The 23,417-nt window shown below is 61.6% G+C and overlaps 2 protein-coding genes across 7 annotated transcripts; both read right to left on the reverse strand.

The window, feature by feature from the left end:
* Positions 1 to 302: 302 nt before the first annotated feature.
* U2AF2 (U2 small nuclear RNA auxiliary factor 2) lies at positions 303 to 17,872 on the reverse strand. 3 transcript variants are annotated; one of them, XM_059904513.1, is made up of 12 exons: positions 16,842 to 17,872; positions 12,909 to 13,044; positions 12,252 to 12,296; positions 11,857 to 11,960; positions 11,377 to 11,528; positions 9,938 to 10,054; positions 9,628 to 9,766; positions 5,357 to 5,436; positions 5,156 to 5,278; positions 4,773 to 4,859; positions 4,254 to 4,502; positions 303 to 1,057 (listed from the first exon to the last, which is right to left on the reverse strand). In XM_059904513.1, exons 1-12 carry the CDS (start codon positions 16,888 to 16,890, stop codon positions 923 to 925), a joined length of 1,416 nt encoding a protein of 471 aa, XP_059760496.1. In that variant the 5' UTR covers positions 16,891 to 17,872; the 3' UTR covers positions 303 to 922. The 3 variants fall into 3 exon arrangements, with proteins under 3 accessions (XP_059760496.1, XP_059760495.1, XP_059760494.1); XM_059904512.1 differs by having other exon boundaries at positions 4,761 to 4,859; XM_059904511.1 differs by having other exon boundaries at positions 5,156 to 5,436.
* Positions 17,873 to 18,502: 630 nt separating this feature from the next.
* CCDC106 (coiled-coil domain containing 106) lies at positions 18,503 to 23,381 on the reverse strand. Of its 4 annotated transcripts, XM_059904517.1 has the most exons (6): positions 22,461 to 23,381; positions 21,738 to 21,816; positions 21,486 to 21,593; positions 21,223 to 21,399; positions 19,901 to 20,113; positions 18,503 to 19,382 (listed from the first exon to the last, which is right to left on the reverse strand). In XM_059904517.1, the coding sequence occupies exons 2-6, from the start codon at positions 21,769 to 21,771 to the stop codon at positions 19,066 to 19,068; spliced, it is 849 nt and encodes a 282-aa protein (XP_059760500.1). In that variant the 5' UTR covers positions 21,772 to 21,816; positions 22,461 to 23,381; the 3' UTR covers positions 18,503 to 19,065. The 4 variants fall into 4 exon arrangements, with proteins under 4 accessions (XP_059760500.1, XP_059760497.1, XP_059760499.1 ...); XM_059904514.1 differs by having other exon boundaries at positions 21,486 to 21,816; XM_059904516.1 differs by having other exon boundaries at positions 21,486 to 21,816; positions 22,457 to 23,381.
* Between the last annotated feature and the right edge of the window lie 36 nt (positions 23,382 to 23,417).

Genomic DNA, 23,417 nt, shown 5'->3' on the forward strand with positions numbered 1-23,417 from the left:
CCAGGCCCGCTAGACCACGCCCCACCGCGGTGCCTTGGGATGATCTGAACTCCTGGGCCCACAAGGCCAGCCGGATGCCCCCCTCCCCACTTCATGCGGGGCCACGCCCTACGCCCGTCCTAGAGCAGCAGGCCACGCAGGCGGGGTGTGCCACCTCGGGTGTGCCAAGGGCACGGGTGCCCGTGCCAGGTCGACAGTGCGGACAGCTGGGCCTCCCAGGGCCGAGCTTCAGCCTGGGGCCAAGGGAACCCCTGAGAACTGGAGAGGAGGGGGTTACACACACCGGACACAGAGCAGCTCCATAAAGTAAAATACAACAAAATGTTTAATGAGCAAATTCGTCTTAGCAAATATGAAACTGCCACAGAGAGTAGGAGAGGGCCAGGGGCCACGGGGTGGGGGGCAGGTCTGGGGAGACTAAAGAGTAGAGAATCAACTATGTAAGAAACCAGGGAGGACACCGGGGAGAGGACCAGAGGCCAAAAGGACAGGAGCTGTGGTCCTGAAAGGGGAGAGGGCAGGGTATCGGGGCCGGACAACAAAATTCAAAATAGTTTGGCCATAAAATATAAACACGCTATGTTTCTACGGTGGGAAAGGGGAGATAAAGGGGGCATCAGGGAGGAGAGACTTCCGGGGAGGGGCAGTGGGGGTCTGACCCCGCCCTGCTGTGCAACCCCTCCCCACCCCTTCCCTCTGTGTCTGTGGGTGCATGTGTCTGTGTGGGTCTGTGTGCCCACTTCCCCCGTCCCCTCCCCGCCCCAAATCCCCACCCCCCCGACCCTTAATCGCTGCCATTCCAGTTGCTGCCGGCTGTCATTCGGCTGTCACTCCTCTGCCCATCGTCTTCAGAGGGGGAAAAGAGGGGGAGCTGGAGGGGAGAAGCCCCAGCCAGCCCTGCCCCTGCCCTCCCCCGCCGCCTCTACCAGAAGTCCCGGCGGTGGTAAGAGTCGGGGTCACAGTATTTTGTGACAACCACTCTGTTGGCGAACTTGCGACCCGTCAGGCCCTGCATGGCTTTCTGGCAGTCAAACACAGAGGTGAACTCCACGAAGATCTGTGGGAACAAGACGCAGGTTGTGAAGACCAAGGCCTCCCGGCCTCCAAGGATGCGCCGGTTCACTCACAGCAACCAGCCAGCATCTACCCAAACCCAGAACTCCGCGGGAGGGAGAGAGAGGGAGAGAGCTTAGGGAGAGAGGTTTACCAAACATCCTCCAGCACGCCAGGATCAAAGAATGACAGAAGACAGAAACATGCAGAGGCATGGAGAATGAGAGCAGAGGAAGCTCAAGTCAAGAGCCCCAAAGGGCAGGGGACAGGGGTGAGCTCAAGGAGACTGGTCACTTGTGCTGAGTGTCTCCCCTGCACCAGGCACCATGCTGGGTGCTCCCCCAGCCACCCCAAGGGCCATGGGTGTCTCCCCCAGACAAGGGATGAAGTAAGGAAAGCTGACAAATTAGTATTCAAACCCAGGTTGATTCAAAAAAAAAAAAAAAAAAACCTGAACCTTGTTCTGCTCAAGCTTCTCATCTTGCTTGAACCACCAGTTACAGAAGTGGAGGGAGGGGTGGATATAACCAGCCTAATTCAGGACATGCGGAGTTCTATAAAACATGCCCTCTAATGCCTCAACAAGCAAAACGGCTTGCAAAGCAAAACAAAACAAAACAAGAAGAAGTGACAAAATCGATAAATTTTAAGGAAGTTTGAAACCAAACTGCAGGGTTCCTTATTTTGATCAAAGCAACTGTAAAAAGACATTTTTGAGACAGTAAGGGCAATCGGAACATGGCTTGGGTAGACAGATACTAATGGTAATTTTGCTAACGTACTAATGGTACTGTATGGTTTCGTTAAAATAATTTTTTGAAGTCATCTGTTTATAGCAGTAGTTCTCAACCAAGGTGAATGTGTCCCCAGGGGACATCTGGCAATGTCGAGAGATGATTTTTCATTGTCACAAAGGCATGAGTAACACTACTGGCATCTAGTGGGTGGAAGCTGGGATGGGGCTAAACATCCCACAGCACACAGCACAGGCCCCAAAGCAAGAGTGACCAGGCCCAAGACACCAGGAGTTCAGATGGAGAACTGTACTTAAGTGATATATGAGATACATCTTGTTTCAGCGAAAAAGAAAAAAGAAAAAAAGGGGATGGGAAGCTGAATATAGAAATCAAGAATGGTAAGATATTGGTAACCTGAAGCTGGGCGACGGGCCACTAAGACACTGCTACACATACTAGAATACGACTTTAAAAACATTATACTAGGGCTTCCCTGGTGGCGCAGTGGTTGAGAATCTGCCTGCCAATGCATGGGACATGGGTTCGAGCCCTGGTCTGGGAAGATCTCACATGCCACGGAGCAACTAGGCCCGTGAGCCACAATTACTGAGCCTGCGCGTCTGGAGCCTGTGCTCCGCAACAGGAGAGGCCGCGATAGTGAGAGCCCCGCGCACCGCGATGAAGAGTGGCCCCCGCTTGCCGCCAACTAGAGAAAGCCCTCGCATAGAAACAAAGACCCAACACAGCCAAAAATTAATTAATTGATTGATTTAAAACAAAACAAAACATTATACTATAACCTTACTCTATCGCTATGACGGTTTCTCTCTACTCTTATGTTTGAAAAGAACGATAATAAAGTTTAAAAACAAATCACATAGACTGATCCCTGAGACCAGGCTGGGTCTTTCACTTAGTCCCCCACAAACACGTCCTCAGCCCCCAGGCAGCCTCCAGGCTCTCCTCTCTCGAGCCACGACCGCACTAAGGAGACTGACCCGTCAAGGACGGGGTGTCTCCAGCGCAGCAGTTGGGGGCAGGTAGGAGCGCAGGCCAAGCCCAGTGCGGCCCACCCTGCCCTCCTGCCCCCGCCCCACCCCGCTCTGCCCCCACCCGCGATGCTTTTCCACTGCTCCCTGGCAAGTCTGTCCAGCCTGACACCTGAACAGGCATCAGGGTGCCTACCAGACCTCACACTTGGAAGCAGCTCTGTCCAGCCCGCTGCTCCCCGCAACATCTCTGCTGGGGTCTCAGGACCTCAAAGCCAGCCGCCCAACACTGACCATCGTCCCCTCCCCCCAGACCTGCTCACGTCCCCTGCTTCTCACCTGCCATCTCTGCCAGGTCACCAAAGCCAGAAGGCTGAGCATCTCACTGGCTCCTCCCCCTCCCCGGGCACATCCAGATCAGCCACCAGGGTCCCGGCATTCACCGCCACTGACTTCTCTCCATCCTCCTGCCCCTGCTCTAAATCAGGTCACCGCCTTTCACCCAGATGACCACAAGCTGTTAGTTCCCAAAGCTCCAAACATCACACGGCTGTCGCCCCCCCGCCCCTCCAAATGCCCAGCTCTGCTTTGCACTCCGTGCCCACCCCCCCCCACTATAAGGGGCCACCTCTATGTGCCAGGTGTTTCCCACGTTTAAGACCTTGCGAAGGCTCCCCACATCCTCACTCGGAAGAACAGCCAGCATGCTTCCTAGGACCCACGTGGCCCCACTGCTCTCCGCTTCACCCCCTCCGGCTACACCAGCCACCTCGCTGCCTCTTGCCAGGACCCCACCTGGGGTGGGGTCGCTCGGGCTTCACCAGCTCCTGACCTTCCTACCGGAACACAGGTCCCCGGGCGACGCTGCTCCCCTCCCAGCCACCACCGGAGGCAGCACACGTGCTGTCTCTTAACGTGGGCATCCCGCTGACCCGCGCGGCGAGCAGCCACACACGCTCCAGGCATCCCGAGGCGGGGCGTGAGATGCTGGCACCTGGCACAGTGCCAGAGGCAACGTGACTCAGTGAGCTCAGAATCCGACCCCAGAAAAATCAGAAACCTAACTGTGGGGAAGGGCTCGGAGCTGCTGTGAGAGCTCAGGATTGACACAGGTGAGCTCAGCAGAGTACTTGGCAGCCGGAAGACACAGGTGGGTTTGCTGCTTTGGGGACTATTTTTAGCACTTTTCTCCCCCCTCCATAGACAAGGCCAAACCACTTGCCCCAAGATCACATGAAACCCAGGTGCTGAACCAAAGCTGCTTCGACACAGAGGCAAGAGGCAAGTCCTCAGCCACAGCGGCACAGCACGCCCGCTGCCTCTCGCCGCAGGCCTGGGCCCCCAGAGGCCCCGCTCTCTCTGGGTCAGAGCAGGGTGTGGGTGTGCGTGTGTGCCCGCACACGTGGGGGGGGGGGGGGGGGGGACAGGGGACGCTCACGAGAGCACCCTCGCGCACACGCGCGCTCCCACGCACCTTTCCGCAGCCGGGCACCTCCACGCCGTCCACGGGCCGGGGGATCTCGATGGACTTGACGAGCCCGTACTTGCTGCACTCGTCACGCACGTCCTCCACAATCTCCTCGTACTCCTCGTCGTCCAGCAGCTCCTCGGGCAGGACCATGTTCATGAGGCACAGGACCTCAGTCGGGTGACCACCCATCTGCACCTGGGAGCTCATCAGGCCAGGCACTTGCAAGGTCACGGGGGTCTGGTTGATGGTACTCTGTGGGGCAGCAAGGGCAGGGGCGTCACGGGGCAGCTCCGCCCTCACCCCCTCCATGCCCACTTCCCCCAAGCCCTCCCCCCAGACGCCATCCCAGGGAAAGACCCTGCTCTGCCCTTGAAGACCCAGGCACCCCCTCCCAGCACTGGCCAGGAAAGCCAGGGGCAGAGCTTAGGACGGCCCACCCGGCACGCCCCCCCCCGGCCCCTTCCCACCCCCCACCCCCAGATGTCCCCTAGCCAATGGAAGATGACGTGCCGGGGGGCTCACCAGCGTGGCATTCTTGGCTCCCACGCTTGCCCTCTGGACAAGCAGCTTCTTATCCCCCAGCTGCATCCCGTTCAGCCCCGCGATGGCCTGCGTTTGGAGAACGCGGGATGGGGGCACGCAGGAGAGAGGTACAGGTCAGAGGCCAGGAGCCTGACACCTCCCCGCAAGCCCCACTACCCCAGGGCCGGGCACTGGTAGGGGAGAGGGCAAGGCAAAGGGGTGAGAGCTTGGCAAGGGCTAGAACCGAGGGAAAGGGGCCCCCACGCCCGGTCCTGCTCTGGGCTGGCCTCCTCCCGCCCATCCTGAGTGAGGGAGACCTCAGCGTGGGTACAGAGCAGGGCAGGGGCGGGGACGGACACGCCAGCGCAGGGCCCAGGGCTCACCTGGTCTGTGACGTTGATGTCCACGTACTCACAGAAGGCGTAGCCCTTGGAGAGCCCCGTGGCACTGTCCTTAACCAGGTTGAAGGCCTTGAGAGGCCCAAACGATGTCAACAGCTCTTTTACCTGTGGCAGGCCAAGACGCCATGAGAGTGTGGACGAAGGCCGTGACGGGGGAGGGGCGGGAGGAGACGAAGGGTCTACCTGGTCGTCATTCAGGTAGTTGGGTAAGCCCCCGATGAACAGCTTGTGGGCAGAGTCTGGGACCACAGTGGACACGACTCCTAGGGGGGAGAAGGGAGCAGACAGACTGTGAGTCCCAGCACCAGGTCGTTTCACAGACCCTGGCGGACGTCTGCAGCCCCCGTCAGGCCGCCTCCCTCCCACCCACGCGCCCGCCCCAGCCCCTCCTCGGAGGCGCGCCCCGGCAGCACTCTTCGGGACGCAGAGCGACCCCAGCACAGCGGCACATCGGGGCCCCGGGGTGAGAGACACGAGCTCACACCCCATGCTGCTGCGTCACCTGGGCAGGTTCCCTCGGCTCTCGGCCTGCTGGAGAGGCATCGTGGGGATACACAGCCTCCCCTTCATCCTCAAGCCTTCACTCAGAGCCCTCCCTCCACCTGCCTCTGCTGAGACCAGGCCTCCCCAGGAAGCCTCCACGCCCTCTCCCCGTGGGCCTGCGCTCTGCGCAGCCACAGGTGTCCCTAGCCGCTCTCTGGCCTCAGTCACAGGTGACCTCGGAGGAGTCTGCCGTTCGGTGTCCGTGAGGGCTGGGACGCGCCCGGCTCACTCAGCGCCCTGGCAAGGCGGGGGCCACATCAGCCAAGCGGGTTTAACGAGCACCGTGCGTCCACCCCAATCCTGCCCTCTCCGCTGAGCGTCTGACTCAGGCGCCTGCCAGGACTCAGCCCAACGTCTCGCAGGCTTCCAAAACGTTCAATCCCTGGAGCCTCGCCACAGGGCGTAAGCTACACAGAGCTCCAGAACGCCGGCCGGACACAAAGAGGATAGAAACGTGGACCACCGCCCACCCGGCCGGACCTGCTCCTGACTTTGAGTTCAAGGCCCACTACTGCCAGACGCACCACCTCGCCTTCCTCCGCATTCCAGCACCAGGTGGCCCCGCTCCACCTCCTCCTGACCTTGGGGAGGAGCGGGTGACACGGGGGATGGGAAAGGGCCTCAGACACTGCCTCTGTGCCCGCAGAAGGGCTCCCTCTCCCACCACCATCCCGCCAGTCCAGCCCCTCCGCTCCAATGGCCGCCAGAGCCCAGCCCCGTCGGGGTGGGGCACGCGATCCCCTGAGACCGGCCTGGGCAAGGCGGGATGCGCGGCAGCGTCTGGGAGCCGGGGCCACGGACCAAGCACTCCACGCCGGGCACCCCTGGCCGAACTCCTTCCAGCCATTATTCGCTTCACGCTCTCCCACCCCTACCCACAGCACGACGGGAGAAGACTGAGGCACAGGGAGCAGGTACCACCTGAGGTCACACACTCCGGGGCCCCCAACTTCACAGGCAGCTCTCAGGGAGCGAAGGGCTCTGCAAGGGTGCCGTCACAGGACACGGACTGCGGATACAAGACTCCAGAGTGGCAGAGCCGGGGCTGGAACCTGCCCCACCACACACCTCAGGGAAGCACACGGCACCGAGGGCACCGGAGACAGGCTCCCTGGGCTCCCATCTGGGGAACGGCACCAAGTGAGGCCCCTCTGCGCCTCAGTGGCCTCCTCTGTGGAACGGGGAGAAGCTCGCACCCCCCCGAGCGTGTGCATGAGCACGATGGAGCCCCACGAGCACTGGACGCGGGTGGCGGCCGGGCTCGCTGCCCCACAAAGGCCAGGCCGCGCCAGCACGAGCGAGCAGCGGGCCGGCACTGCGGCAACCACAGCCCCTCCGTGCTCGTGCGCTTCTGCCAGGGAGAAGGGCCTGTTCCAGGTCGCACGACCAGGAAAGCACGATATAAACGGGGAACCCAGGCCAGTGCTGACACCCGAAGTCAAAGCCCCCAGCAGCTCATCTCCTGACGGCACGCTCTGGGCGCCGCCCTGCTTCACGCACCTGTTCTCTTCCACGGGGGCTCCCTCTCCCCTTCAGCTCCAGAACCTCACCAGCCCCCGCAAGGCTGCCCTGGACCCCCAGAGGCCAAGCAATCCTTTCTCATACCTGCAGCGTCACCTGCCCCTCGGCGGGAGGACCGTGACCGCCTCGTGCACCGCTGTGCCCCTGGCACCCCTGGCACCCCCGGCACTGCCTCGTAGGATCCTCCTGGGGGAGCGGAGGAAGCCCCACAGGCAGGGGCCTCCGGAGGCAGAATCAGATGCGCCCCTGAACCGAGGGGTGAGCCTGATCCAGCACGGGCGCTCAGGGTGAAGCTAAATTCACAAATTCAAAGATGTTGTGCCTTCCTGCTCCCAGTTTCCATCTCGTCTTTAGGGCCCCACTGCACAGTCAGGCCTGAGGTCAGGGAGCGCAGTTAAGGTCTCACCGCTGCAGACAATGTACATTTACAGTTTCAGGTCAATCCCCTTTCACCAAGATAAGAAAGTTACCTTCCAGGTTCCTACATTGTTTCTTTTCCAACCAAGCACGTCTGTCGAATTTTATCAAATGCCTGTCCCCTTTAATCATAAAGTTGACTGTTTTGTTGGAGTAGAACGAGAGATCGAAATATGACCTCTGCTGCAGAGGACGTTTAACCTGCAGCCACCACCACTTTTCCTGCCACCCCCGGAAGGAACAGACTCGCCCAGCTGGACCCCCGGCCTCCCTGGGGAGGTAAACCCCAGAGGACGTCAGCCGTAGTAACAGAGCCTGCGACGCAGCACTGTCCCCGCCTCTGCGATGCCTCCGGTTCCACAGGCGAGGGGCGACGGGTGGGGCAGCACGGGAGACGGCGAGGCAGACTCTGCGGTCAAGCTGCGCCACGCAGGGTCCCAGCAATCACGCCTCCGCGCACGTCACTGCTCGCTGCCGGCCTCACTGTCCTCCTCGGTGAGAGGGCGCCCCAGCACCTACTGCAGGAGTCGAGGGCCACCGCAGCGCGAAAGCAGCTCAAACCACGCGCCGGCGCGAGGGACTACGTGCCGACAGATCTTAAAGATCTGGCCCCTAGTTGTCACTTGCCGACCCTGTACTACAGGACAGTCACGATGACGAACACCTGATCCACGGGGCACACTTGGGACTGTGCTGGCCCAGGAAGCAGGGGAAGCAGTGGGCTCCTGTGTAAACAGGAATGAGTTAAAATCCAGGGAATTCACTGGAAAGAGACACGAAGGAACGTTCCGTGGCTTGATCTGGGAGGTGGCCCCACAGACATACGTGCACGTAAAGCGCCAGAAAGTCAGCAACTTCTCAAGTTTTTCTATAAGTTAGAGAGATGTGCTGAATTTACCCCAACTGGTACGGTTGGAAACACCGGGGATGAGCCGGGGACCCAGCCCTGAGTCCCAAGGTGCTGCCCTCTCTGGACTCCACATCCCCCATTTCACAAAGTGAAGAGCCGACTCAGTTTCCAAAAGGTGTCCTTCAGCGTGAAGCCTCAGGCAGCAGAAGCCCACGTTCTCAGCCCCCCAGGGTGCGGCTCACGGCCCCACACCCAGAGCACCCGCTGCTCACCCCGCCTTTGCCCGAGAGCCGGGCCCCCAGCTCGGCTACCGCAGCACCGGCCCCTCCAACCCCACAGCATTCCCGGCCCCCAACAGGGCCCCTCACAGGCCCAAATCCTCACTTCCACCCGGCAGTCAACCACAGGGGTCAGCAAGCAGCCTGCAGGCCAAGTCCAGCCCGCTTCCTGTTTCTGTACAGCCCGCAGGCTTTCTGAAAGGTTGTTTTACAACATGTGACTGTTACACGGCACCCAAACATCAGGGTCCACGGATGTTAAGGCCTACGGGACACAAGCACACCCACTGGCTTAGGGAGCACGCATGGCTGCTCTCCTGCTACAACTGCAGGGTAGTTCCAACAGAGACCCTGCGGCCTGCAGAGCAAAACACAGTCACTCTCTGGCCCTTTACAGAAGAAAGTTCTGCCGACCCCAGGCCTGCTATGTTACCTACCAACCCGAGATGGTGCTGAACACGGCTGCGGATGCTGGCCCGGAGCACAGGGGTCGACGGAAAATCCACATCAGACCCCGCACCAGGAGCTCTACTGACCACCTGCCCATCCACACAGGCTCACCCACGCTCGTACTGACCCCGCGGTCCAGGGCAGGGGCCTCTCACTGCCCACAACACCTTCGGTCTGGCCCTGGCTCCGCCACTTACAAGCTGTGAGTCCTCAAGCAGACCACAGCTCACCCTCTCTGGGCGCTGGGCGCCACCTCTGCAAACAGGGAGACGCCCAACTCTCAAAAAAGTTCAGGGGCCGGATGAGATGACGCATCCCCTCTGAAGCACTCGCGCTGCTTCCCCGTTAGCTCCAGCTGGCCTACAGAGGGAATGGTGGGCAAGACCCCCGCTCACCAGGCACATAGACAGAGGGGTTCTCCGACATGCCAGGCAGGGGCTGGTAGTCGTGAGGCCTGCGGATCTTCAGTGACTGGCCCTGGAAGATGATGCCGTCAAAGGCCATGGCCTGCGTGGTCTCGTCCACTGAGCGGAACTGAAGGAAAGGAAAGGAGGTGGTGAGGGACAGGCTGAGTGGCCAGCCAGCCCCCCAACCCCGAGGGCTCTGGGACAGCAACCTGGTAGAGAAGGGACTGCACAAGGGCCCAGTGGGAACAAGGGCTGCTGCAGACGGGCTGGGCCTGACCCCACCACGTGCCCGGCTCACCTCTAAGAAGGCAAAGTTCTTGTCCTGGTTAATCTGCACTGCCAAGACAGGATTGCCGGGGGCCTGCGTCAGCCCCCCCAGGCGCATCTGGGCGTTGAAGAAATCCATCATGGCCTCCTGCAGAGGGAAGAGGAGACAGGGGGGGGCAGGGGAAGGGAGGTGGAGAGAGGAGGGGAAGGGTGAGAGAGGGAGACACAGAGGGGTTTGGGGGTAAGGGGAGAGGGAAGGGGGGGCAGGGGGGAGGGAAGGGAACAGTGGAATATGGGTGGGGGCATAGAGATCAACAGTAGGAACAAAAGCAGGAGAAAGATCGAGAAAGTGGGGGGGAGGTAGCAGCAGGAAACAGCCAGGGGCCAGGAGGCGGGACAGGAGGTGTGGAGAGAGCCATGGGGCCCCAACCAGGGGGAAAGAGAAAGATTGCTCAAGAAAGATGCGGCAAACAACAGGGAGAGGCAAAAAAAACATGAAACAGAGAACAAGGAAAGAGAACATGTGAGAAAAAGAAACATCCAATGGCGACAGCAAGAGAGAAACGGCAGGAAAGTGGAAAAGCAGCAGTAGGCAGAACACAGAGAAAACCCGAGAGAGAGAGAGAGAGAGAGAGAGAGAGAGAGAGAGAAGCAAAGGGATGGAGGAAAGAGGGCGGGACGAGGGGAGCGCAGGGCAGAGGGTTGGGGAGGAAGGGCGGGCGGGAGGGGAGGAGAAAAGAGTGATGTGGAGGAATCTGGCCCTGGAGTCCGGGGGCTGGTTTATCAAATGTAGCAAAGTGCAGGTTGAGAAAGTCAGAATGGACCTTACTTGCCTTCGACGACGGTAGCAAACTTTTTGTTGCTACGAGGGATCTCAGCCCCACAATATTTCACTTTAAAGAGAAATGGAAACAACTCTTTGATCTCGGGATTCTCAGGGGGTGCCACGGGAAGGGGTGGGGGAGAGGGGAAGGGGAGAGGAGCGGTGGGGAAGGTGGGGGGAGGTCGGGGCAATCAAAAATAAAAGAACAGCGACCATGGGAGGGATGTGGGGAGAGGATGGGGGACACAGGCGGCAGAGAACAAGAGGCGTGTCAGAAACACTGAGGGGGAGCGTGCGTGTGCGTGTGCATGTGCATGTGTGCGTGTCCGAGTCTCCCTCTCTGTCTCTCTCCACACGGATTCGGATTCGTGGATTCGTAGGTACGTTACGTGTGTGCCTGCTCTCTGGGTTGCTGGAGGAGATTGGGAAAGGGAGACGGGAGAGGGAAAGGAGGGAGGGAGAGGGCCACCCCCAGCCCGGCCCCTGGCTGGCTCAACTCCATCGGTCCGTCTGGGAGGGGGCCGGGGGGTCTTGCAGGAGCAGAGTCTCACCCGTGCAGGTTGGGGGACGGAATGGAGGGAAGGGGAGGCACAGGTGGGGGGACAGGGAGAGGTAGGGGCAGGGGGAGGGCAGGGGGAAGGCAGTACCTCAGTGATGCCGAAGGGGATGTTGCCCACATAGAGGCGCCGGGCCTGTCTGGTCATCTGGCTACCGACCACGGGCACCGGCGTCGGGGTCACAGCCAGACCGTCAGGGGTCATGGTGGGGAGAAGGGCGGTGGCTGGAATCTGACCGGCAGCTTCAAAAGGAAGAGACAGGGATGAGAGGACAGCAGGGCGCCCGTGGACCGGCGCGGCAGCAGCGCCCTCCCGGCCACGGGCAACCACCGCCTCTGCGAAACCAGGTCTGCTGACAGCTTCATCCCCGCTGTCAACTTCAACAGTAGGGGCTGTTGTCAAGGGACTTCAAGAGGCAGAGGCCAGAAAACCTAGGGTGCAAACCCCATCCGCCACCCCCACAACACCGAGGCTCTGCTTCCTGACCACCCCAGTATACAACCACTCCAGCTCACGAGAGGGTGAGGGGGCCAGAGGACCAGCAGGTGCGGGGCGGCGGCCAGAGCCTACCTTGCATGGCCTTGTACTGCATGGGGGTGATGTGCTCGAAGCCGGGCGGTGGCACGTCCCAATATTTACGGACCTTCTTCTTCTTCTCGTGGCGGGGGGAACGACTGGGGGAGGGGGGAGGGGAGAGCGGGGCAGGGCGACCTCAGTCTGACCAAAGGTGGGCCTGCAAGTCCCCCAAGGTTCCCCTCGGCTCCCCCGCCCAGCTCGGCTCTCTCCAGGAGGGAGAGGATCCGGCTCAGGGCCGTGCCCAGGCCCGGGGAGGGTGCTATTGCAAGGCAGGTGGGCTCTCCCCAGTGCTCGGGCCGGGGCTGGACGAGGACAGGGCAGGGGGCACAGCGGGGAGGGAGGCGAAGGGAACGGACGTCAGGGTGGAAGGGGCAGGAAGAGAAGCTCACATCAATCCACCGTGCTCCTCTTTAGCGCCTCTGGTCAAAGGTTTGCTGGGGGGTGGGAGGGAAAGGTGTGGGGAGGGGTGACTGGGGACCCTCGTCTTCCCCACACACCACACCCCCCAAGGTCGCTGAGCCCCAGGGCTGGGGCAGGGCCGAGGTGAACGAGCAGCGAGCAAACCCCCTCGGCCCTGCCATTTCCCCCACGCCCCCCACCCCCAAGCAAGAGGAAGGGAGGAAGGGCCAGACAGACCACTTTCTAGCTGGAGAGACTGAGGTGGGAGGAGGCAGGACTTCCACCTATCCCGCCCTTCCTCACCCAAGGGGCAGAGAGGACAGAGGGGAGCCTGGGGAGGGAAGAGGCGTTAGAGCGGAAACCGCCGACCCCTCCCAGGGCGGCACCCCGGAGACCCGCACAGTGGGCACAAGAGGGCCGGGAAGGAGAGGGAGCCCCTCACCAAGGGACAGACAGCGGCTCCCTGTCACCAGACTCGCCCTGGAGCTAAAGAACCTGCCGCACCAGCGACCCACCAGCAACGGAAGGAAACCCCAGGAACAGGGAAGAAACTGATGCAGACAGACGAGCAGCAGCGCCTCCCCCAGGTCCGCGCGGAGAGGAGCCCTGGAGCCCCGGACGCAGCCGCCCGCTCCCCGCCCTGGTACCTTCGGCGCCGCCTGTCCCGGGAGGCGCTGCGCTGGTCCCGGTTGCGCCGGTCCCGGCTGCGGCTGCGGCGCTTGCGGTCCCGGCTTCGAGAGCGGCTGTGGCTGCGCTTCCGGTGCCGGTTCTCCTTGTCACGCTCTGGGCAAGGCGGGGGGAGGATGAGCTGAGGGAGGCCGCGGCCCGGCCCACCCGCGCACTGGTGGCTTCGCCCCAGCCCCAGGGAGGCCACCCCCACGGGGAAGGGGCTCGATGGAGGAAGGGAGAGCAGGCTTCCTGGGTCCACACGCGAGTCCAAAGACCCTGGGGACCGGGGCGGGAGCTGGTTACCTGAGGGGACAGGGCCTGGAAGTGCCCCCGGGGTGTAAGGTACCTGAGGATGCTCAGGAGGAGCTGGGGAGCCAGAGAAGACAGAGGAGGCTGGCTCCTGGTCCCCCTCGAGGGCTGAGGGGCCTGACCCCAGGGTCGTCCCTGAGAGGGGCAGGGCTAGAGGCTGGGGAATCAAGAGACCCAATGATGTTTTCCTGAAGGGACCCAGCAACCCCTCAGGAGACCTCCTCAACCAGCTGGCCCCCACAGCCCCACCATCAGGCCCCGGGGTCAGGTGCCAGGCAGGACCCGCTTCACCGAGAAGCAGGGAAACCCAACCCACCCCACCCCACCAGCTGAACAATGCAGGACACCCTCCTCCAGGAAGGCGTGTCTTTCAGAATCTGGGGGGAGAGGTGCCCGCCCACTACCCCCCATCCCCACACTCCCTCAGAACCAAGGACAGCAAGAGTTGGGGCGGGGGCTTTCTCCAGAGCTCCCCTTGGCGCCTTCAACCTCCCCACCCCACCCCCCCGCCCCGCTCGCCTTGGGGGCGGCGCCTAGGAACAGAGCACAGCCTTGCCAGCAAAGCACAGAAACCTCGGCTCCCAGCAGACCTCTCCCCCTCTGAAGGAGGTGCAGCTCCTGCACCACGCTGTTTGCACTCTATTTCCTCGGTTCAAAGACGCCACTGATTCCTCAACTATCCTCGACTACCCCTCAAACACGTGTTAACTTTACCACGTGTATGGAGACGGGGCGGGGGGGGGGGGGGTGCCGATGGAGATAATAAGAGAATGCCATGGACTTCACTACAACAGGATAAACCTGCACCTTAAAAAGGAAAAAACGTTGTAGAAAACGTTGGGATGCCACCTAAAACCATATTCTGTGCTCGGTTTACTTGCACTCGATCCTTGCTGTTACTTTGGGAAAACACTAGGGAGGGGGCCTTTGCTCACTTAAGAGATGAGAAACCTAAGGCGCAGGGAGATCACGTGACTTGCCCATGGCCAAAAAGCATGGAAATGGTGAAGCCTGAATGTGAACCCTGAAATGTCAGCTAAGGCACCTAAGCAGCGGACAACACTCCTAAAACACTCTAGGACCTGGAACCACTAACGACAATGGGATTGCCTCCTTCAAGATGAAAAGACTAAACATAAAAAATAAACTGAAAACTGGCACCTGGAGGGGACAGGAGGGAACGGGCAAGCAGTGTGAAGCCAGAGGTAAGCAGAGTCATGGCACTGGGCCCGGAGAGGAGCCCTGGCCAGAGGCTTTGGGCCTCTGGCTCCACACTTGTGAGATGGGCAGGCTGTGAGCAGGAGATCCTTTCCTGTGGCTTAGGCTCTAAAACAGACAAGCAGGGAGAGAGCGACGAACACAGAGGAAGCAGTGGCACCTGCTGGGTGCCTGGGACACAGAAAAGGAAATTAATTCCCTGGAGACGCAGACTGACACTTGGAGGAAGCGGGACCGCAGAGACAAAGACCCACAGGCACGAAGACCCATGGGCAAAGCAACACATGGGCAAAGCTTCCCCCTGAGGCAAGAGTAACACCCGCCCCCAACACACCCACTGATACAACACAGATCAGAACAGAAGAGGGAGCTACGGTTGCTCAAAATGCTGTGGCCACCTTGTTGTGGGAACAACTCCACCAACCCAAGGGATGTGCCCCGGCTGAGGGCCTGGCCTCCCAGTGCCAGCGGGGACACGCAGGGAGAACAGGCAGCACACCTGCAAGTGCCCCAGGGAAGGCTCCAGCAGCTCCACTTGGCTGTCCAGCCTAGCGGAACATGGCTCTGCAGCCAGGCAGACTCAGGATCGGTTTCAGCTTTTCTGCATAAAACCAGGCAACAGCAACCAAACCTCTACACCTCATTCTTCTCTTCTTTAAATGAGACTCATGCGTACCACCAGGTGTGGGACCTGGCAGAAGGACGTTTGGAAAGCGACTTTCCCTGCCCTTCCCCATCTCTAACACCATCTCTGAGTGGGCTGAAAACCTGCCTCTGTACTTCCTAAGTAAGAAATTACACTAAGAATTACATCACAATAAAAAATATCACTAATCGGGCACTTAACGTATGCCAACCCCCATGCCACACACTTTACATATGTTGCCCCGTTTAATCTCAGCTCTGCCTCTGATCAGCTGAAACGTGGGAAAGTTTTTACTTTCTGAGCCTGTTTCCTCCTCTGCAAAGGGTAGGAAATCACTTCAGCCTCATCAGGCTGTTATAGGATCCACTTAGAAAAACTGTGCAGAAGAGCTTAGCAAAATGCCTGACACATGCTCAAAGTTTACCTGCAACTATCATTTCTATCATGCCTGTTTATTCCAACATGCCAACGACAAAAACAAACAAAAAAGATCACCCCCCCACACACAAAAATAAGCACACAGCTACTAAGCAACGAAGTAGGTACTAGAACCCAGGTCTGCTCACCTCCAAAGCCTGTCCTGTTAAGCGGTACATCATGTACGTACAGACACCCCGTGGGCACCCCGAAACGTGACTTCTTGTCTCCTAATCCAGCCACCCCCTACCCCACTCTAGGCTGGGCCGAAAGGGGAATCCCAGCGCCCCTCATTCAGCCCTCCGAACACGGGCAGCTTAAGCCTCAAGCCTACCACCTTCCCTCGGCCTAAACTCCCTCACTCTCAAATCGGAATAAGAAAACAGGAGAAACCCGTTAACTATCTAACGCCTCTCTCAGTGCTAAAATTCTTGGGGTCCCCAAAGTAATCAGCATTAGCACGGCCCCGTGCTTGGACTCGACGTCACCCAAGGAGGACATGCCTCCCACCCTCCCGACTGAACCAGGTCCCCCTACTCGCTCAGCCTCAGTCTCCTCCCCTCCACGCTGAGATTTACGAGGCTGAGTCTAGGAGTCCCGAGCTGCGATCCTACAGGACGTGGGGTCTGCCTCTCTAGCTAGGGAGCGATGGGACGCAAACATTCCGCACTGTGATCGCCGGGAGAGCCAGAGCCCCGAGGAAGGGGTACAGGCGTGCGGGAGGAACACAGAACACGCACAATGCGACCTCTTCCACAAGCGCCGACCCTGGCGTCCCACGGCAGCGGCCCGGCGTGACACCGGCGGCCGGTCCGCAGGACTAGGCGCAAAGGGCGGCGGTGCTACACGCGCCCCCCCCCCCCGCGCGGCCCGGCCCGCGCCCACGTGAAAGGGGGCCCACAACGGCCATTTTGGAACAAAGGGGGCGTGGAGACCCGGGCCGCGGGCCCGGCCGGAAGCGGAAGTGCCAAGGCAGCGGGAGAAAAGGAGGGGTTGCGAGACCGAATCTATATAATCTCCTTTCCAGATTAAAAAACCTAAGTCCGCGAGGGGACACTCGGCGAGCTCGCCTTGCCTGCCGGTGACCACGTGGGGCGCGGAAAAAGGAGCGCATGCGTCCGGGCCTGCGCCCGCCGCTCCCTCCCCTCCTGCGCGGCGGCACGCCGGGAGGTCACGTGAGCGAGGCGCGCGCCGCGGGACTTGGTGGGGGGGGCGCCGCGCGGCCCTGAGAGGAGGGGGAAGCAAGGAGGAAAATGGCGGGGGACACGGAGGGAAACCAAGAGTCGCCCCGCCCGCCGTCCCGCGCCCCCGGCGCCCTCACCTTGCTTATTCTCGTTGAGCTGCCGCTCGAACTCGTCGAAGTCCGACATGCTGAGGCGGCCGCGTAGGGCCCTGTGCAGCTCTCGCCTCGCCTTGCCGCGCGCCCGCTCCGGCCGCTTCGGCTACTTCCGCCGCTTGCTTCGGCTACTTCCGGCCGCCGCCGGCGCTCCACCGCCTCCTACCTAATCAAGCCCGGGCCGCCCGCCCCGCCCCGGCTCCGCCCCTCTCCCCGCCTGCGCGCCCGCGAGGTGCCCCTTCCCCCCGGGCCTGGCTCCGAAACGCGTCGGCTATTTCCGGACCGTAAAGAAAAGCGTCGGGAGCAGCAGCTACGGCTGCTTCCGAGAACACCCGAAGCGAGGGTTTCGCCGCTTTCCCAGGTTTTCGTAACTTTTCGGATATTAGCTCTTCAACGCTCGGATGTTTCCGTAGATCCTCGCTTTCTTCTGCACCCAACCCCCTCTAAGAATTCGCCTTTTTCCGAAAATTCAAATTGTCCCAGTCTTTGACTGCTTGCGCAGATTCTCCCCGCTCTTCTCCGCCGGCCCTGTCCAAGCAACCGGCTACTTCCGACAATTCTAACCGTCCCGGACTTCGTCACTTTCCGAAGGTTTCCGGAGCTCGCCCTCGGACCCAGCCAGAGATTAAGCTCGTTTCCAAACTTCGGCTCTTTCCGGAGATTCCAGGCGCACCCTCCTCCCCTCTCGGAGAACTTCGGCTCCTTCCGCCACCGCTTCGAGAAGACTTCACTCACGGGAGATAGCTTCGGCTTTTTCCGTCGGCACTTCGGCTCCTTCCGGCTCCGGGAACCGAAAAGGGAGGGAGGACAGAGGAGAGGTGGGTCAGGGGAAGGGAAACGGAGAAGGGGCAGGGTCCCGGCTCTCGGCACCTGGCTCTCCGGTGGGGAAAGGGGAGGAAAAGAAGGGCTGATCTTGCGGAGGGCCTAAGAAGGTTGCGCGAGACAAAATCAGCCAGCGGGGTGAAGGGTGCGCGCGGCCAATGCGGAGGTTGCCAGAGCGGCTTTGTGCGCCTGCGCAAGGGGGAAGAGGCGGGGCGCGAGGTGGGCTTCTGCGCCTGCGTAGAAGCCGGTCTGAGGCGAGGTTTCTCGGCTGTTCCGGAAGGGGGCCCGCTTCCCGAGCCCCCAGAGCGCGTGCGCGAGTCTTTCCCTTCCTCCAGGGAAGGTACTGCATTCCCGACCGTTAAGCAAGGCCGCCCTCTCCTGGTTGCCGTGGCAACCGCACAAGCGCGCCCGCGCCCCACCCCCGCCGCGCAGGCGCAGCAGGCGACGTAGCGGACACTTCCGGGAGGCAGATAATCTCGCTTTACCGCCTCTTGGCGGAAGCGTACTCTCAGAGATTCCCCGTTCCCCACGTTGGCCGCCTCCGCGAGAGGTTTCATTGAGTCCCGCCTCCTGCCGCCGTGCCTCTAGTCCCAGTAGCCCAGCGGGTAGTGTTCACGCCTTTTTTCCGGAGCTCTGCCCCTCCGAGTTCCCCACGGCACAGCTCCTTCTCCCATCCCACCCCTGCCTCCGGGGAGCTAATTACACCCTGTCTCCCCAACCTCCCCGTTTCCCGCCTGACCGTCCGTGCCCCGGAACCCCTCAGAGCCTCCGTCACTGTCTTCGCGGCAACGGCCACCCCCTCCCAGGAAAGGGCCGGGGCCTCGTTTATTCCAAATTTTATCATCTCTTTTTAATTTAAATTCTCTTAATAATTCTCTGTCTCACGTGGACTCGGGGCGGTCCCGGAACGCGTTGGGGAGCTCCTTGCAGGGCGGGCAGGTGGGCCAGCCTCTCCTCGGGGCTGGGGGCGGCAACGGGGTATGTACAGTGCCGTCGCCCCGCAGTCCCGCAGTTTTCCCAGGAGCAAGGGCCGGGTGACGGCAGGACGGTGCCGCTCAGGTGGGAGGGGGTGCCAGTGTTTAGGAAAGGGCAGAAACCGGCCCCTGGACAGTAGTTCTTGGACCGCCCCCACCCCAGGGAATGCGGAGGACGGGGAGGATGCTAGGAATGAGAGAGGCAAAGGGGCAGATCTATATACAGGGGACCCGGGGAGGGGGTGGCGGTCCGCAGGAGGGGAAGGAGAGAGGCACGCGCAGAAACAGGCCACCCACCCGCCCCATGCCCTCGTGAGGGTCCACCACTCCTACACACGCTTGACCAGTGCTGGGAGGGCGGAGGGGGAGGGAAAGAGGGGCCGGGGGCCTGTCCCGGGCCAGGTGGGGCGGGATCACCGCTTGAAGCGGTAAGTGATGGGAAGCAGCAACTTGCTCTTCTTGAGGGCCTGCACCTTCTTGAGGGTCTCATCGTCCAGGGCCAGGAAGCAGCGGCGCGAGTACTCGAGCAGACGCTCCTTGGAGGGGTCGAACTCGCCCACCTCCGCCAGCTTCTCGGGGGCCACGATGAGCAACTCCGCGATGGGCGTGGTCAGCGCCACCGTGTTGCGGTCCACTCGGTGGTGCTCGAAGGCCCGAGACATGCTCTTCAGCTTTTGGAAGGTGCCCAGGATCTTCTTGTAGCGGCAGAGCACACCGTCGGCGTCCTTCACTGCAGGGCCGAGGGAAGAGAGCGAGAGAGAGGCATTGGGGGGGGGGGGGGGGCAGAGAGAGGAAGTGGGAAGGGGAAGCCGGAAGATCAGGAGAACAAAACAGAGAACGAGGAAAAGCAGTGAGAGTTACAAGAGGCGGAAGAAATGGAGCCAGAAGTCGGACCAGAGGAAAATCAGAGAAGGCAAGCCCAGGGAGGGGGATGAGGAGGAAAAATGAAGGAGGGAGTGGGTTCAAGGGTGGAGTTCCCAGCCCACCTGGGCCATCGCCCCCTCCCCTGTTACTGACAGGAGCCCGAGGCTCAGGAAGGTCAAGCCCCAGGCGGCGGTGAGGGTGGACACAGATTTAAGGATTGTAAACCAGGACCACACGTGGAGGCCGGGACAGACAACCAGGTCTGGTCTGTTTGCTGATGGGGAGACCAAGGCTTGGGAGGACAAGGGGGAGCTCCTTGGAGGTCACACAGCAAGTCCCCGGCCCAGAGCCCCAGAGACCCCGCACACCCTGTGCCTCGCTTACCCCGCTGCCTCTCCCGGGCCTTGGGCTTCCCGAAGCGCCTCCGGCCAGTGCCCCCTTTCTGCTTCTGCCTCTTCCTCTCCCCGTTACTGCCTTGTGCAGACGCTCCGCTGAGTGAGGAGGCCGCCGACTCGGGGTCTGAGGCCTCGCCCCCAGCCCCGCCTCTGCCATCCCCCTCAGCCCGCCGGGGCCCAGACTTCAGCCGGCAGTGGTCCTCTGGAGAGGTGAGAGGAGACACGCACATGCGTGAACGTCACGAGCAGGAGGGAGGGAGGAGGAGTCGGCCAGGTGGGGACGGACAGCACGTCACACAGGTCCCCAGGAAGGGGTCCCCAAGGAGGGGGCAGGCAGGAAGTGCACTATAGATGCTGAAGCTCCACAAGCAGCTGGGATTTGGGGACAGAGATCCCAGATCTCTGCGGGGTGGGACGTGGGCTGAGGATGCTCACGCCTCAACTTGGTGGCAAGAGGTGTGGGGGAGGGGCCCAGTGGACCAAGACAGTCCCGGGGACCTCGGGAGAGTCTGTGACTTTGTGGGGTTCCCACGGTGGAGGAGGGGTGTTCTGGGGACCCAGTGAGGCCTCTATAAGCGGGGAGGCAGGCAAGGCCTGGGTGGGGGTGGGAGTTCAGACCCGGAGGGAAACCTTAGTCTCTGGGTCTAGTGCGCTGGGAAAGGCAGGCGCCCACCCTGACCCAGACAGAGGAAGCAGCGGGGGTTCTGATGCAGGGCCCTCCGAAGGGTGCATTTGGAGGTCCAGTGTTGGGGTTCCCACCGAGTAAATCCAGAAGCCCTCGGGCCTGACCATCCTTGGTAGGTCCCCGTCAGCGTGGGTGGACGGCGGGAGGCCCCAGCAACCCAGGCTAGAGGCGCCTCAAGAGCAGAGGGGTCCTCAGTAAAGTAGGTGTTGGAAAAACACAGGCCCCTTGCCCAGACTTTCAGCTGACTTCACAGAGGGGGAAGCGGAGGCTTCTGAGGGAGCCAGCCAGGGGCTGGACGGCAGGAAGGGGAGAGGAGAGGCTTGATCCACCAAAACACAGCTAAAGATTTGGCAGAGCAAAGCCCTATAAGGGAAGGGAATGGGGCAGTGTTCAGAATACGTGGACAAGCGGGGCACAGTGTCCTGCCATCAGCAGAAGGACTCGAGCAGGAAGGAAGCTGGGCTTGGATCTCAGAGATGGCCACAGGTGCGAGGAGGGGCAAAAATGACAGGTCCCCCGAGCCACCACAGGATGAGTGTGGGTGAGAAGGGTCCTGTGTCCCTGAGGAGGGCCGAGCTGGGTGCCGGGGCCCAGGAGTGGGATGGGGAGGGCACCGGCGGCCTCACCTGCATCCATGCGGGCAGAGGAGATGAACTTGTCCAGCTGACACCGCAGGAAGTCCCTCTCCTCCTCCAGGTCCTCAATGCGCTTCTGCAGCCATGAGTTCCTCTCCAGCGCCATGTGCAGCTGGGCCCTGACACCGTTCATCAGGGCCACAGTCGGGGACGCAGCCTCCGGAGGCTCTAGGGACAGCAGAGGACACTGGTCGACCCCAGGCCTCAGGGCCCTGCACCCCCACCTGACTCAAGTCCCCCTTCAACCAACTCACCCTCGAAGTTTCCCTGAGAGGGGCTCAGACTGTAAAAGATCTGTGGGTCTAGGTGGGGCGTCTCGTCGAAGGGGATGGAAATCTCGAAGGCCTCATTGTCCTTCTTCACTGGAAAAAAGAGGCCAGGGTCACCCCAGGGAAGTCCCAAGGAGCCTCGGACCAGCCCCCAACCACGCAGCCCTGGAGAGGAAAGGGCAGGGACGGCGGGCAGCGGCTGTGGGGCGGAGGGTGGAGCGGGGTCCAGTTCCTCACCTGTCCTCCTCCGGCTAATGTTTCGCTCATTCATGGCGCGGCCTCCCGCGGACCCCAGCAGCTAAGAGCCTCAGGGGCACTGGACAGAAACAGCAGCCACAGATGAAGGAACCCAGAGGGACTCCTCGGGGACATCCCGGGGGAGCTGGGGCTCACGACTGCGGGAGGGCGTGCTGAGGGCCAGGACTCCTGGGTCCGATGGAGGAGGGGACCCAGACCCTTCAGGACTGAGGGAGGACCCCTGGGGTTACAAACTCCTGGACTCTAGAGAACGAGGGTGCCAGAAGAAGAAGGACCAGTGGGGTCGACAGAGCAGGCACATCCTGGCCGAAATAGGACAGACCCTCATCACAGGTCGCCTCGGGTCCAAAGAAGTGAGAGGTGCGGGGGGTGGGGGGAGAGTGTGCCCCAACTTCCAGGCGCAGGGTGGGGGCCCAAGCCACGAGCGGCGCCTCCCCACCCCCGGGCACCCCACGCACTCACGTGGGCGATCAAGGCCTGGCACCCGTTGGGGAGCTGGGCGCGTGCGCAGTGCGGGGGAAGGTCGTGAGTGGGGATGCGCCCCCGCCCCCGCCCTTTGTCCCGCGGGTGGGAGGGGGAGCGACGGTGGCAAGTGGTCTCAGCGGGGGATGCACCTGGCCGCAGGTGCCGACGCGGCCACCACCACCCCCACGGCCTGCAGGTGCCCGGGGTCGGACTGGCCGGGGCCCCACGCTCACCCACCCGCGCGCGGAATCCGGCCCGAGGACCGACGGCGGCGGCGGCGGCGGCGCCCATGCCCGGCGCCGGGGAGCGTCTGCAAAGAATAACGGGGAGCGGAGGGAAGCGACCGCACACCTGCGGGCGGGGCGGCAGAGGCGGCGAGTCTCGCAGCCGGGCGATGGGAAAGACAGGGACGCCAGGACCGCCCGGTGCGCCAATTGGCGTGCCTCCTCCCGGAGTCCCCGGCCCCAGGTGAGGCCGGCCGTTTGCGGCGGAGACCGGGGCCGCACTTGCGCGATGGCCCCTTGCAGCACTCCCCCGCCCTTGGCGAAGCCTGGGCAGGGAACGTCACGAATTTCCCAATTCCTGGAGAGCTGGCAGCTCCGGGGGTCCCCAGGGGTGGGGGAGTAGGGGGTGACGACGCGCCGAGTCCGGCCCGGGAGAGGCGGGGAAATGTAGGAAACAGCCGGGAAAGTTGAAGCACAGGGAGGATCCCCTTAAGAGATACTCTGGGAACTGGCCGGTGTGGACCCCTGCAACCCGCTCCGCTCCTTCATCTCCCACTGGGCTTCAGCACAGCCAGACCCCAGGGTTCCCAGGATCATGGGGTAGGGAGAGTTACTCCTCCCCGAAAATAAAGGCCTAGAAACCACTCCCCACCCCGGCACCATCACCCCCGTGTAGTTAAGAGCTGGCTCTGGAACATTCAGACCTAGATCCCAGTCCTGGCCGCCCCTTCACAGCCTCATTCTACCTGTAAAGTGGGGAGATTATAATCCTTTTTAGGTTTGTTGTGGGTACATAAGATATGACACGCAGAACGCTCAACTCAGCGCCTGACCGCAGTGAGAGCTCAAGACAGGGCACTGTTACTGTTATCTGAAGTCAGATGGTGGGAAGCTCTTTCCCTCTCTGGGAAGTAGAGACGGATGATTTTTTCCTCCACCCAAAAAGAGGTCGGAAGAAGAAATGAGGCCC

The sequence above is a fragment of the Balaenoptera ricei genome, chromosome 19 (assembly GCF_028023285.1).
Source record: "Balaenoptera ricei isolate mBalRic1 chromosome 19, mBalRic1.hap2, whole genome shotgun sequence".
NCBI classification, from domain to species: Eukaryota; Metazoa; Chordata; class Mammalia; order Artiodactyla; family Balaenopteridae; genus Balaenoptera; species Balaenoptera ricei.